The 13,715-nt window shown below is 38.4% G+C and overlaps 1 protein-coding gene and 1 pseudogene across 6 annotated transcripts; both read left to right on the forward strand.

Moving 5' to 3' along the window:
- The first annotated feature begins 5,961 nt into the window (after positions 1-5,961).
- LOC112479901 lies at positions 5,962-6,080 on the forward strand (annotated as a pseudogene).
- Positions 6,081-9,310: 3,230 nt separating this feature from the next.
- On the forward strand, positions 9,311-11,645 carry ARL4A (ADP ribosylation factor like GTPase 4A). 6 transcript variants are annotated; one of them, XM_025046943.1, is made up of 3 exons: positions 9,311-9,521; positions 10,098-10,211; positions 10,639-11,645. In XM_025046943.1, exon 3 carries the CDS (start codon positions 10,725-10,727, stop codon positions 11,325-11,327), a length of 603 nt encoding a protein of 200 aa, XP_024902711.1. In that variant the 5' UTR covers positions 9,311-9,521; positions 10,098-10,211; positions 10,639-10,724; the 3' UTR covers positions 11,328-11,645. The 6 variants fall into 6 exon arrangements, with proteins under 6 accessions (XP_024902711.1, XP_015444880.1, XP_006912015.1 ...); XM_015589394.2 differs by having other exon boundaries at positions 9,311-9,516; positions 10,093-10,211; XM_006911953.3 differs by having other exon boundaries at positions 9,311-9,516.
- The last annotated feature ends 2,070 nt before the right edge of the window (positions 11,646-13,715 follow it).

Here is a 13,715-nt window from a genome sequence, read left to right on the forward strand (position 1 = left end):
GGAATCCTTAAAAGCAGGTGAACATGTTCTCTTTCTTGACCTGGATAGTGGCTCTACATAGACAGAGAGGCATGCATTAGCATGGTATACCTGGAGAAGAAGAAGTAATTCCATGTAGATGGAGCACAGGAATGCTCATGGGGGATTGGGAATGAAAGAATGGTGGCAGATGAGGTTAGAAAGCAAGCCAAAAACCAGTAATCAAAGGTCTATGAAGTGGAGTATTGTAATTTCAGGGATACACAGAGGTATTTTAGAGGTATGCAAATCTATAGTGTAAACATGGTGCATTTTGCTGAAATATTAATTTTGCTTTCTGATAGAAAGAGTAGAATTTATGCTGTGGACAAAAAATGGGCCACATGCTAACCTGGCAAGCTCAGGGGAGCCCTCATATGGGCCTTACAAACTCAGAGACTGAAAGTAACTACACTGGATGATCTGAACATAAAAATTCCTAATTTAAAGTAGGTCGTGATGAGTAGTCACATCTTAGGCCTGTAGCTTCCTTGACAAAGGTCAATCTTGTCCTTTGAAATTGTCTATTGTCTTTGTGCATCTAGGATGACGTACCTTTGAAATGTCAGAGTAATTTTCTTCTCCAGACTCCTCAAAGACACAACCGCCAGCACCAGAGCACAAGATCCCGTTGTTATCTTGTTGCCCACTCGCCATCTCTATTTGCTGTAAATGTTAACTATTCTATACGCACCAATGTAAAAGAAGTATGTGTCTCTCCATTTTACTTTTTATCCAAACCCAAAGATTTCCCAGCTTTGCTTTCTTCTGCTCCCTTAATCTATCACCAATGGATTTCATGTAACTCTCCTTATGTCTCTTCCTTTGATTCAATGTATAAAATAAGCTGAAAAACTACCATTCTCTGCAGTGTTTTCTCGGTCTGTTGAGATTTTGCTTCCTGGCAATTGTCATCAGTTTGGCTCAAATAAATTCTTGTATGACTTTTTCTTAGGCTGGACTTTCTTTCATCAACAATGGAGATTCTTATTTTTTTCTTTACACTAAAACTTAATCTGTTTTGTTTTCTCTTTTTCTTTTTGTAATAACTATGCTTGTTTTCACTGACATTTAACTGAATAGTTTCCTTTCCACCTCTACTGAAACTACTCTCTGAGAGTTATGAATGACCTTTTGCATAGTAAGTAATTTTTGGCAAATGACCATTACATCCAAAAGTTAGGTCAGCCCCAATCCACTATCATTCTTTTACAGCATCATAAAATTATTTTTATTCTTACTTTAAAAAAAAACAAACAAACAACATAATATGCAGATAGAAAAGCACAGAGATCATAAGTGTACAACTTGATAACCTATAAGAAAGTGAAATTCTTTCTGAATTTGCTTCATCTTACATAACCTTATGTTTTTCTTAGTTGATACATTTTTATTTTCTTGGAACGCATCCTGGTTCTCTCCTTCTGTGCCTTTGCTGACACTGTTTCCTTCTTCTTCCTGGAATGCAGCTCCCTCTCCCACTTGGTTCTTTGCCCTGACTTTGCCCAGCACACAAGGCTTAAAGCCTTCTTTTAGGACCCAACTTCAAAACTATACTTTTTCCATGATGTGTGGTTGTGTGCCTACTCTTCCTGAAAGTGAATCCATGTCTTCAGACATTTCCACAGCATTATGTGTACCCCACTATACTATAGCCTGTATCTCTTCCTACATTGGATTATTGTTATCATAATTTGCCACTAAGTTTGTTGGAGACAGATTTATTTATTTGTGAATCAGTTTATATCTACTTACCATTAAAATATCATCTTAAAGAATTAACCATGGTATTTTGTACACATTTCATTTTATCAACCATCACTTATGTTTTAACTGTAAGTTTTTTCTATACTCAGCAACTTGAACATCAAAGTATAATAACCGATATTGTACTTATGGTAGCATTGGAGCAGTGCACACCTCGAAAGCAACCAGTTTCCAGAGTGTAAACTGAAATGTAAAATGAGATAAGGAGTGAAAATTTAAAATAAAGTGTAGAAGGCTCTTCATATTAATAGTTTTTTTTGAGTTAGACTGATTATAATTTTTGCATCACAACAGAAATCTCATTTAAGTTTTGCAATAGTCTCCATAGGCAACTAAAATATATTATTTATAGATTGAGAGATGTACTACTATTCAAATACATGTGACATTTTATTGTCATTTTTATCTTAATTAAATAATCTTTCATTATCATCTGTCAAGAACAAAGTTCCCAATAAAACATGTTATTTTTCATCAATATGTGAAAACTCAGAGAATCGAAGCAAAGATTCTACCTGACTTATTATTTTAAAATAAACCAAAGTCTAGCGACCCTTAAATGCTAAATGTAAGACAATGAAAAAATGGTTTATTATATTATTAACTATCATACAACTATTATATCATAGTTATTCCTTCTTCAGGATTAGTAAGTCATATTGAATTACTTGACTTACCCTTGCTCTTTTTTTCCCGGTTATCACCTGCCTCCCTTGTCAGCCCCTCTAACATCATCACACACACACACACACACACACACGTACACACATGCACACGTACACACATGCACATATTTAAAATGGCAAAGATAAAGTTATACTTTTCTAAGTTTCTAAGTTTCTGTTTCAGTACAAACCTAAAAGTCTATAAGTGTTTCTGAAATTTATTTTTAAGTAAGTGAATGAATGAATAAATAAACAAACAAATAAATAAAATGAGCTTAAGAAAAATGTAATAGAATGTTCTTTCCTCATTATTTTCCCTAGGATATTAGGCCATAGTCCTTCTAAATTATCCTAATAAAATTATTTAGTAGGTAGCTCCTTGCAAACAGAACTAATCTATTGTTTGTTTTATATATATTCACAAAGCTTATTTAATAATACTTTAAATTGTTTGGAATCCTTTAATAATGGGGGAGTGTTTAGGACAATGGTCCTACTATGTACTATTTTATTAGTTATTAAAATGTAGTTTTGTCTTAATTTAAACAACGCAAAGTTCTCTGATATCAATTCTATTTTGAGTAGTAACTAACTTTCCCTCACTAACTATACAAATGTTTAGTTTAGATTAGAGAATTTGAAATTAGCATCTAATCCCTTTAGTCTGTGCTTGACAAAAGAAAGAGCACTTGCAACATTACATTGTGGTTTTGAGCAGTCATTTCAAGAGTGATTGTTACATATTTTATACCAAGCATATACAGTCCCTTGACATGAAAAGTATAAGAACACATTTTGTGAAACTGTAAAGGGGCATTTCTCCCTATTCCCTACTCAACTCGCGGTAATAAAGTTTTTCACTTCTTATCTAGGGAAAATGGTGTGAGAGTGTTAACCGTGAGTACACTGATAACTGTCTCCCCATGCCCACCACAGGATGACCACCACTAATAAAGCAAAGAAGAAATATTGGGTGAAAACAAAAAGAAAACCAAAAAAAAAAAAAAAAAGGAAAAGCCTAAAACAGAAAAACTTGGCTGAAACTTGAGCTAAAATATTTGACACGTGATGGTTTGAAGGTAGAGGAAATTATTATTTTCAAAGTTAAAATTAGTTTCTGCCTCAAAAGTTGTGAAAGTCTGAACACTTCTTTATGTCCTCCTGCTCTTGGGGTTGAGAAAACCATGAGAAAGGGGCCATTAGTTATGAAAACACAGCAATTACCCGATGATTAGTTTAGGAATACTAAAATAACGGTTAAATGTAATACAGATATTTTGCACTGACAAGCTAAGCATTCAATTTTATAATAAAGGTGAATTCAAAGTTGTTTCTACAGGATTTAAGAATAAATAGGTACAAGTCATTTCTTTGCTTTTTCCTCTAAAATCATTACTTGTTTTTGTGAAGATCTGTGGGTTCTTGTTTGAGCAGTCATCTTAGAATATTAAACATTCATTCAATAAGTTCACTGAGCTCCTACTATGTGCCAGACACTGCAGTAGACACTGGAGATAGAACAGCCCACAAGGCTGACATTATCCTTGCCTGCTAGAACTTACAATGGGAAAGAAAAAGGGGACAGTTAGTGAAGGCACACGGTAGGCATACATTATACCAGGTAGTGACAAGTGCTAGGAAGAAGAAATAAAACAGAGTAAGGGATAGATAGTGGTGGCAGAGAAGTGGGGGCAGGGCAGATACTTTAGATGAGGCCTCTCTTAGGAGGTGACAGTTGAGCCTGGAGGAAGAGCTGTCCCCCCAAAAGCAGAGAGACTATAGGAGAGGACCAGGGACACAAAGGACACCAACTAGAATGACAGCAGCGGGGTGGTGAGAAGTGGTCAGGTTTGGATGTATGTGTCTACAGAACTTGTTGATGGATTAGATGTGCTGTATGAGGCCAACTCCTAGGTTCTTGCTCTGAGCAAGTAGGTAAATTGGGTTGCCAATGTATAGGATGAGAAATGCCTAGTCTGGAGAAGGTATAGGGGCTGTTTGATTTGATTATATTTAGTTGCGAAGTTCAGGGAAGAGGTTCAGGTTGGGGACAAATTTGGGAGAATAAAGGGTTTTTAAAGCTCTGATATTGGATGAAATTACCCAAGGAGAAAGCAAAGACCTAAAAATTGAGCCCTGGAGCACTCCAACAAGAGAACATAAAACCTGTGACAGAGAAGATTAGAATGTTTAGGATGGAAGACAGAAATGTAAAAAAGACTAGACAGAACTGGACTATTGAAATAAAATATAACACAATGCTAGTTAAAACTGAGAAGAATGAGAATTCATCTGTACTGATATGATAGCCTTATTGGAGCCCCGATGTACTGGACATTCTGACTATCAAGCCGGAAGAGGCAGTCCAAGAACAGGAAATAGGGACACAGAAAGTATGCTTTGCATGTGGTGTGGCATGACACCTTTCTATCACAGGGTCTCTAGGCAGTTGGGACTAGGCGTCCAGAGGAACGTGAAGGCCCTCCTAGAGGAAGGGACAAACTGTCCTGTGGCTTGAAATTGGGTGGAGCTAGATTTTATGAGGAAGGTTTTGGACCTATGGGCCCAGCGAATTCTTATCTAAGAGTTATTCTAAGTGAATTTTGGGTTGTACTTTGCTTCTGACATCCTTTTTTTAGTCTTGTTAAAAATTGTACTCTGGCTTTATGTCACAATAGATCAAAGCAAATTAACCTAAATGTGGAATCCCTGGAGTGTAATAAATAAGAGAACATATTCTGGTGCCAGACATAGGGTGCCCATTAACTGAAAAATCAGTTAGGAGGTGAATTCGCTAGTTTAAGGGAGACATCATGAGAACCAGATGTAAGTAGAGGAAATGGAAGGCAAAGAAAGAAACAGATTAAACAGACAGTGGTTGCTAAACATAAGTGGGGCATAGGAGAATTTTAAAATAACTCTGAGATTTCTACTTGGGGCTCTTAAATGAATTACCACCAACCAAACCAGGGACCAACAGAGGAGAGCGATGTTTCAGCAGGGCTGGTAATGAAGTGATAATTAAGTTTTAAACATGCTGGGTATTGGGCAGAAAAGTTTAAGAAGCAATTGGAAATGTAGTCTAGCTCAAAAAACTTTCTGACTATAAGGTTATGAGACATGAATAAATTACTATGAGTATGAATGACATTCATATATTTCAGAAACATAAAATGCACCAGTTTTTTTCCAATCATTTTGGACTCAGGAAAAGCCTTTTTCTAGCACATCTTTCTATCCCAGCTTTATTGAGTTATAATTAACATATAACATTGTGTAAGTTTATAGTGTACAATATGATGATTTAATATATGTACATATTGTGCAATGATTACCACAATAAGGTTGATTAAAACATCTAACATCTCACATAGTTACCATTTGTGTGTGTGTGTGGGGGGGGGGTAATAACATTTACTATCTATTCTCTTAGCAACTTTCAAGTAACAATGTGATATTGTTAACCATAGTCACCATGCTGTACATTAGAACTTCAGAACTCATTCATCTTATCTATGGCTATGCTACCCTGAACAAGCCAGATCCCATCTGATCTTGGAAGCTAACCAGGGTCGGGCCTGGTTAGTATTTGGATGAGAGACCACTTAGGAAGACCGGGTGCTGTAGGCATGAAAAATAAAAAAATAAGGGATCATAAGCTAACAAGGCCCTTGCAATCTGTGAGGTCAACCAAGGGTTGCCTCACCTGAAAAATAAAAAAAAAAATGAAAGAACTTATCCATCTTATAACTGGAAGTTTATACCCATATGACTTAACCAATATCTCTCCATTATCTTTTCCCCAAGCCCTTGGCAATTACCATTTGAAAAGCGCTTGGCAATTACCATTCTACTCTCTGATGCTCAGTTCAACTTTTTAAGATTCAGATATAGGTGATATCATATAGTATTTGTTTTTCTGTGACTTATTTCATTTAGCATAATGACCTCCAGTTTCATTCATGTTTTTACAAATGAGAGTTGTCTTTTTTTTAATCTACGTGTGTATATGTATACATACCATGACCTCGTTATCCATTCATCCATTGACAGATTATTTCCATGACTTGGCGATTGTAAATTATGCTGCAATAAACATGGAGGTGCAGATATCTCTTCAAGATACTGATTTCATTTCCTTTGAATATATACTCAGAAGTGAGATTGCTGGATCATATGGTAGTTCAATTTTTATTTTTTGAGGGACCCCCAGACTGTTTTCCATAGTGCTTGAACCAATTTGCAGTCTCACCAATGTGTACAAAAATTCTTTTTTCTCCACATCCTTGCCAACACATATCTCTGGACTTTTTGATAATAGCCATTCTAATAGATGCGAAGTGATATCTCATTGTGGTTTTGATTTGCATTTCCCTGACGATTGGTGATATTGAGCACGTTTTCTTGTAACTTGGTATTTTTATGTCTTGCTTGGAAAAATGTCTATTCGTCCTTTGTCCATTTTTTAAATTAGATCTTTTTTTTTTTTGGAAGAGGGGAAAACATGCCAATTTTCTCAAAATGTCTCATCATTAATTACCTGGGATACTTATTAAAAATGCAGATCACGAGCTCCTCCCCCTGATGTTCTGATTTGGCAGGTATGTAATGGTGACCACGAATCTATATTTTTACAGGTACTACCAGGCGACTCTCATTATTAGCCAAGTTTGGAAAAACAGAACTAAAAGCAGAGTTTCATAGTACCTAGTGTCTGTAATATTTTTTTTCATGGCGACTCAGGCCAAAAGAAATATGCCAAGGATCCATTTAAGTAGATAGATCCAGACACTTTTAATAGTTGTAGTTTTTAAGAAAGTCCAACAGATGGCACTGCGTTTCCCTCAAAAAGTTAAACTATCCCCTGAGTTTTTGAGGCACCCCAGAGCGTCTTTCAGCACAGTTTATGAATTATAGCCTAAGAAGAATATTTTCCTAGCATAGCATCTAGATAAAATATTTGAATGGGCCTTCTATAGGAAGATTGTACAACAAAGTCGACAGAGTATTCCATGAATTTTGTCATTTTTTTTATATCAGTTATTGCAGTTTCATGATTGTTATTGCTTATAGAGCAGGAGTATCATTTTCCTATGATGAGCCAGAGAGCAAATATTTTTAGCTTTTGTGGGCCACAGATGGTCTCTAATTCATATTCTTATCTTTGCTGTTGTAGCCCTTTAAACATGCAAAAACCATTTGGCCCACAGACTGTAATTTGCCAGTCCCTGGTCTAGTTACAAGCTTGGTTCTAACATTAAAGTACAGTTCAATGTAGGTGCTTCTGCAAGGCTGGAAGTTCTTAGTATTTTCCTGTCTCATCCTTTTTGCTCCTGGGAAGTCTCTGCAGAAATGCACCCCTACTTGATACAAAGCTATTGTAAACAGAAGGCTGTCATTGAATCTTGCTCTATTTCCTGATTTAATGAGAATGTGCAAGTTTTTCCAGCTGAATTTTTAAAATCCTGTGTTGTAGCTAGATTTTATTTAAAAAGTGATATGTGTGTATGATAAAAGTAAAGATTAGAAAAGAAAAAAGAATCCTAGAAGCTAAGCAGGTCGGGCCTGGTTAGTACTTGGATGGGAGACCAACTCAGAATTCCAGGTGCTGTAGGCATTTAAAAAAAAAAAAAAATCCTGTTAAGTTTCCAAGAAAAGACTAGATATTGCATTAAGTCCTTTATCACTTATTTGCTGATTAATATAAATGGCTAATGAGATTCCGCAATTATAGCTAATAAGGCAAGCAAGCCTTAGCTTATAATAGATTCAATAAATAATTTGGTAGAATATGCCGTTTGAGACTTCTAGCTTTATTTCCAAAATTAGTGTGGCTGTCCTGAAATATGCACTGTGCTCAGTCCTTAGATTTTGTCAGTATTTCTTAAAATCTGGTAGGACAAGTATGGTTCCTATGCTAATCATAAAGGATATAACTATCATTAGCAATAATGACCTTGAGAAAAATCAGAAAATTTCTTCAGGAAACTTCAATCCATATTTTAAAAGTGATTTTTTTTAAAGTACACCATTTGGAGTCTTCCAAGTTCCAAACTCTTACAACCTTTACCAAAAAGATGTTTCATTAACACTTTCCCTTTCTTCTCTTTTGTCACCAGGATGCTGAAATGATCAATAATCACACTTTGTAAATAAATATATTCATGTGGAAATTTGGTTACTTTCTTTTTCTCCTGTGAGACTACAATATTCCAGGAAAGCAGTCAGTGTCTGTATTTGCTCACCAGTCTATCCCCAATCACATAGAATTGTTCGTACTGCCAATTAGGTGTTAGGTATTACGCATTTAACGACTAATAGCAGACTTTAAAATTAAGTGCCAGGACCACCACTAATTTTACTTGGGTCGTAAGAAACAGCCATTTAATCTTTCAGTGTATTTTCACATCTATAAAATCGGGACATGTCTATCTGTCGCCACCTCACAGAGCTGTTACTCGGATCACGTGGAAGAGAGCATTTATTTGCTTTGCAAAAGAAAGTGCGTTATAGACACCAGTCCGGCACAGGCAGCTCAGGGCGGCTACTGAGGTACGCCCACGTCACCCATTATATAAGGGGACCGCCCGTCCGGTGTCCTCAGAAATCCCAGAACTGCGTCACTGGCCATCGCCCCGAGGAAGCCCTACAGTGCCCTGAGGATAAGCGGTGCAGGATGGGACCCGCCCGAAGCTAGCTGTCCGCTGCAGAAAGAAACGGCTCCTGGGCTGAGACCGGAAACCCCACCCGATCTCGCCAGACACCCTCCAGCTCTAGGTCGGTTCAAACGTGACCTTGTTTTGTGGTTGCTAGGAGACGCGGCTCCCGCACGCCCCCCACAGGCGGGCGCCCGGGCGAGCGCTGGAAGGGGGCGGGGCCGCGGCGGCACTGGAAGCGGTCGGCCCAGCACCGTTACGGCAGCTTGGCGCGCGGTGCCCTCTCCGCGTCTCTCCAAAAGGCATCTCGGCCCCTGTCACCGCCCAGGCTTCGCTGATGCCCTCCGGCAGGTATCAGCGCGCCTCCCGAGCGACTGTGGGCGACGTGGGATCTGGACGAGGGACGCATGGTGAGGTGAACTGCACCGAGGCGGGCGGCTGGTGTGGCCACGCCTTGTCGAGGGAGACAGGTCGGGCGAGTGCGGAGGGGAGAGGTGAAGGGATCGTGCTGCGGAACAGTGGGTCCCCGCGGTGCCATAGGTCGGACCATTCACGCCTAGGGGTGGTGCAGCCGCAGGGGGCACCCTCCCGCCAGCGGACAAAGGGTTAACGCGCCAGCAGTGACCGCGGGCCCCGGATGTGAGAGCCATGGCTTGGCGTCCGTGGGCCGCGCTGCAGGTGCGCCCGGGCGGGCGGAGCAAGCGGGCAGGCGACCTGGCCGACCCTCCGAGGCTACCACTGCCCTGCAGGGGCCGCTCGGCTTCCTCTGCGGGCGCCTTGTTTTCTAACTTGAGGGCAACAGGTGGTGCCTGTGGACCCAGGGAGAGCCCAGCTCTGCCGCGCTGGGAGCGGCAGTTACTCTCACCGGTTTGGGCACGGGGGTGGGCGGAGCACGGACGGGCTGACGCGAGTGACCAATGGGATTTGGGCTCATGGGTGGGCCAGGAGGAGTGGGCGTGGTCAGAGTCTGAATCCACGGTTTCTAGTGCAGCAAGCGCCAGAGCTGCGTGGAGAGCTAAGCCGAGCGGACGTGGGGTGCATCCACCCACCGCGTAGAAACGCCCACCAATGCTTTCTCGTTTGGACCCAGACTCCAATTCGGGAGGTGAGAGCATTGTGGTTTTGGGATGTGGGGGGAGGTGGGAGGGTACTAGTGACCTTGGACATGCTTTTAAGTTTGTGGAATTAGATCCGCAAGATAGGATTATGTGTTAGGAGTTTTCTGCCAAACAAGACACTTGTGCGGTTACTGCGACCTGTACTAGTCTTGACTGGGCTGTCTCCGGAATGAAGTCTTTGAGGTTTGGGGACCCAGGGGGGTAGAGAGGAGTTAATTTTAGTGAATGTTAAAGAATTTCAGTCACATTGATTATTCTGTCGTTTGCCTCGGATTGCGTGCGTTTAATATATCATTTGATCTGTTTACTGAAGCAAGTTTTATTTATCGGATTCCTCGTGTTGTTTATTTTAGCACAAAGAGAGAAAAATGGTACAGTATTTCACAAGAATAACTTATTCATTTCCCCCCTCAGCAGTTTTGTAGCTGGATCCCCTAGGAAGAGAAGTTCTAAAGCAGTAAGAAAATATTTCAGTTTGGAACACTCATTTGCAACTGGAAATGGGGAATGGACTGTCAGACCAGACTTCTATCCTGTCCAGCCTGCCTTCATTTCAGTCCTTCCACATTGTTATTCTGGGTTTGGACTGTGCTGGAAAGACAACTGTATTATACAGGCTGCAGTTCAATGAATTTGTAAATACTGTACCTACCAAAGGATTTAACACTGAAAAAATTAAGGTAACCTTGGGAAATTCTAAAACAGTCACTTTTCACTTCTGGGATGTAGGTGGTCAGGAGAAATTAAGGCCACTGTGGAAGTCATACACCAGATGCACAGATGGCATTGTGTTTGTTGTGGACTCTGTTGATGTTGAAAGGATGGAAGAAGCCAAAACTGAACTTCACAAAATAACCAGGATATCAGAAAATCAAGGAGTCCCTGTACTTATAGTTGCTAACAAACAAGACCTGAGGAACTCATTGTCTCTTTCAGAAATTGAGAAATTGTTAGCAATGGGTGAACTGAGCTCATCTACTCCCTGGCATTTGCAGCCTACCTGTGCAATCATAGGAGATGGACTAAAGGAAGGACTTGAGAAACTACACGATATGATAATTAAAAGAAGAAAAATGTTGCGGCAACAGAAAAAGAAAAGATGAATGGTGATACCTTTCGTATCTATGTGGAGTAGGTTTTCTCTGGTCTGATTTTGACAAATGGAAGAGTGTCTACAGCTTGGTTTGCCTGCCTTCCCTCCTGGATGCTGTTAAAGCTTTGTTTTGTTGAACAGCTGCCCAACTCTGTTGCCCTGTGGAAGATGAGTAAATGCTGTGCTTCTTAAAATGGTCTCTTCTCCCTACCCCACAAATCTTTTTGGTACTACCATTTTGGGAAGCCAAGCAAGGATAGTAAATTGACCAGAAAACAGTTGTGGGAATTTGACCTGAAGTTAGTGAAATAAAACTTTGAAGAACGTCTGCCTAGTGTTTTGTGCTTATATCTTTTAGGGGGGAAGCCTTCACAAGTAAATTGCATACAAAGCTTTGTATGTTAAGATAAAATGCTAATGAATGGAAATGTTATGATATCTATATATGTGTATATATATATATATACACACACACATATACATATGTATATAGTTATACTGATCACATTGGTCCAATGAGTAAGGGACAAGGAGGAAGTGTTTGATTTTTTTAAGTTTTGGCCAAATGAATTTTGACAGTTTCTGGTATCAAATAATGTAATACTATATCTTAATTCTAGACAATGTTTACATTGGTTTAACTTAAAATAATAAAGATAAGATATTTGGGGCATATTCAAGTGCATGGATCAGTTTTCCCAATAGCATGTTTTGGTGTGTAGTGTTCTACTTTTTAGAAATAGCTATGCGTCTTTCTACACAGGTTTAAAACACCTTTTTTGGGATTTAGGGCTGCTATAGAAATAATTTGTCGTTTCAAACTCTTTCACTTGGAGAATCTGAAATAACTTACATGTGGTAAATTTGGTCATGTAGACTAATCATAAATTCGTATGCTTAGAATATATGTATGGATTTATGAAGGAAGCAATTGATGAATTCAGACAAGAGGATGTAATTACAATACCTGGTCTCTAAAGTATTCCAGTTGTAAAATGTTTTATTAATATTTGCTGGCTGAACACAGATGTAGTTTTTTATATATTTTTGTAGTGTTTTGAGAGGAGCAAAAGGTTTATAAACAACATCTGATACACTGAAGTGAAAATGTATGAGAGAAATTGTGCTCTGAGCTTTAATATTTTGTTTATAAATTGAACAGTGTTGCACAAGCAGTCCAGTCCTGATTATAAGGTAGGAAGAAATGATACAGTACTGAGAAAAGAGTTACGACTATATAAAATTAAGAGGAAAGTAGCAAAGCTATGTTTTATGGAAATTCACTGGTGCTGTTTACATTGGAATCCAGAAATCTCTCTAAATTAAAAGGAGGAAAAACCTTTATTTAATTCTTATCTACAGGCAAAGACGTAACTAACTTCCAGTATTATATAAACAAGTCAACATCATTTCTATGTGTAAAGCCAACAGCTATTTGTGCTGAAGATAACCAAAGGAAAAGCACTTTGCTGGAAAGATTTTATTTTTATTTGGGTTTTTTAATTTAAATTTTTTTTATTTTTTAGTGGCACAGTTGAGTTTTGGAATCTTGATTCTTGTTACACACAAAATGAAGTAGCTTCCTGTGGAGCTTTTATATGTTAAATGTATCTGCACTAGTGACAGTCACTTAGAATGTTTATATTTCTAGAAATGTGAATAATAACTACCAATAAACTACTTGAGGCACTAGGAGAACAGTGTTTGAGTTTTAATGTATTTCCACTTTTTCTGAAGCTTTTAATTAGGTGTGTGAAAACTTGGACAGCGGGTAACATATGCAGTAGTTTGTTTCTGCTCAAGTGTGACTGGCACTGAAAACTGCTTCTTGGGAGGATCTTTATTTTACCCTTTATTGATATGAAATCATGGTGTATACTATGAACCAATAGATCCACGATGGATTAATAAAGCTGGCTAAAAAAATATGTGAATCAATTTAGATTTTCAGCCTTCCTGTACTGTTTATGTACTTGCTATGTAAAATATACATATTTAATTATCTCTTGAAAGTTTAAGTCTGTTAACCCTTATTTTGTAGCCTAAGAATTTGAAAAGCAAGTCCATGGTATCTTAGTTTTTCATATTTAGTGAACAACAACAACAAAATAATGTGAACATTATTTATAATGTACATTTTCAGTTACAAAACTCACTGTCAGATTTACCAGGTCACTAAATTCCAATTATCCATCACCTATTCTAGCTGTTAATACCATAGGATGAGTCTCAAAATAAACTCTGAAGAGTTTAGACAATGTTTTTATATCTAATTTTATTAAGGTACACCTTTTCTAAAGTATATTTCTAAAATATTTTCTTATATTTGAGGTTATTCAGTTTAATACCAAATATTAATCAAAGACCAGACAATTCTAATTTCAAATGACTATATGTA

The sequence above is a fragment of the Pteropus alecto genome, unplaced genomic scaffold (genome assembly GCF_000325575.1).
Source record: "Pteropus alecto unplaced genomic scaffold, ASM32557v1 scaffold21, whole genome shotgun sequence".
NCBI classification, from domain to species: domain Eukaryota; kingdom Metazoa; phylum Chordata; class Mammalia; order Chiroptera; family Pteropodidae; genus Pteropus; species Pteropus alecto.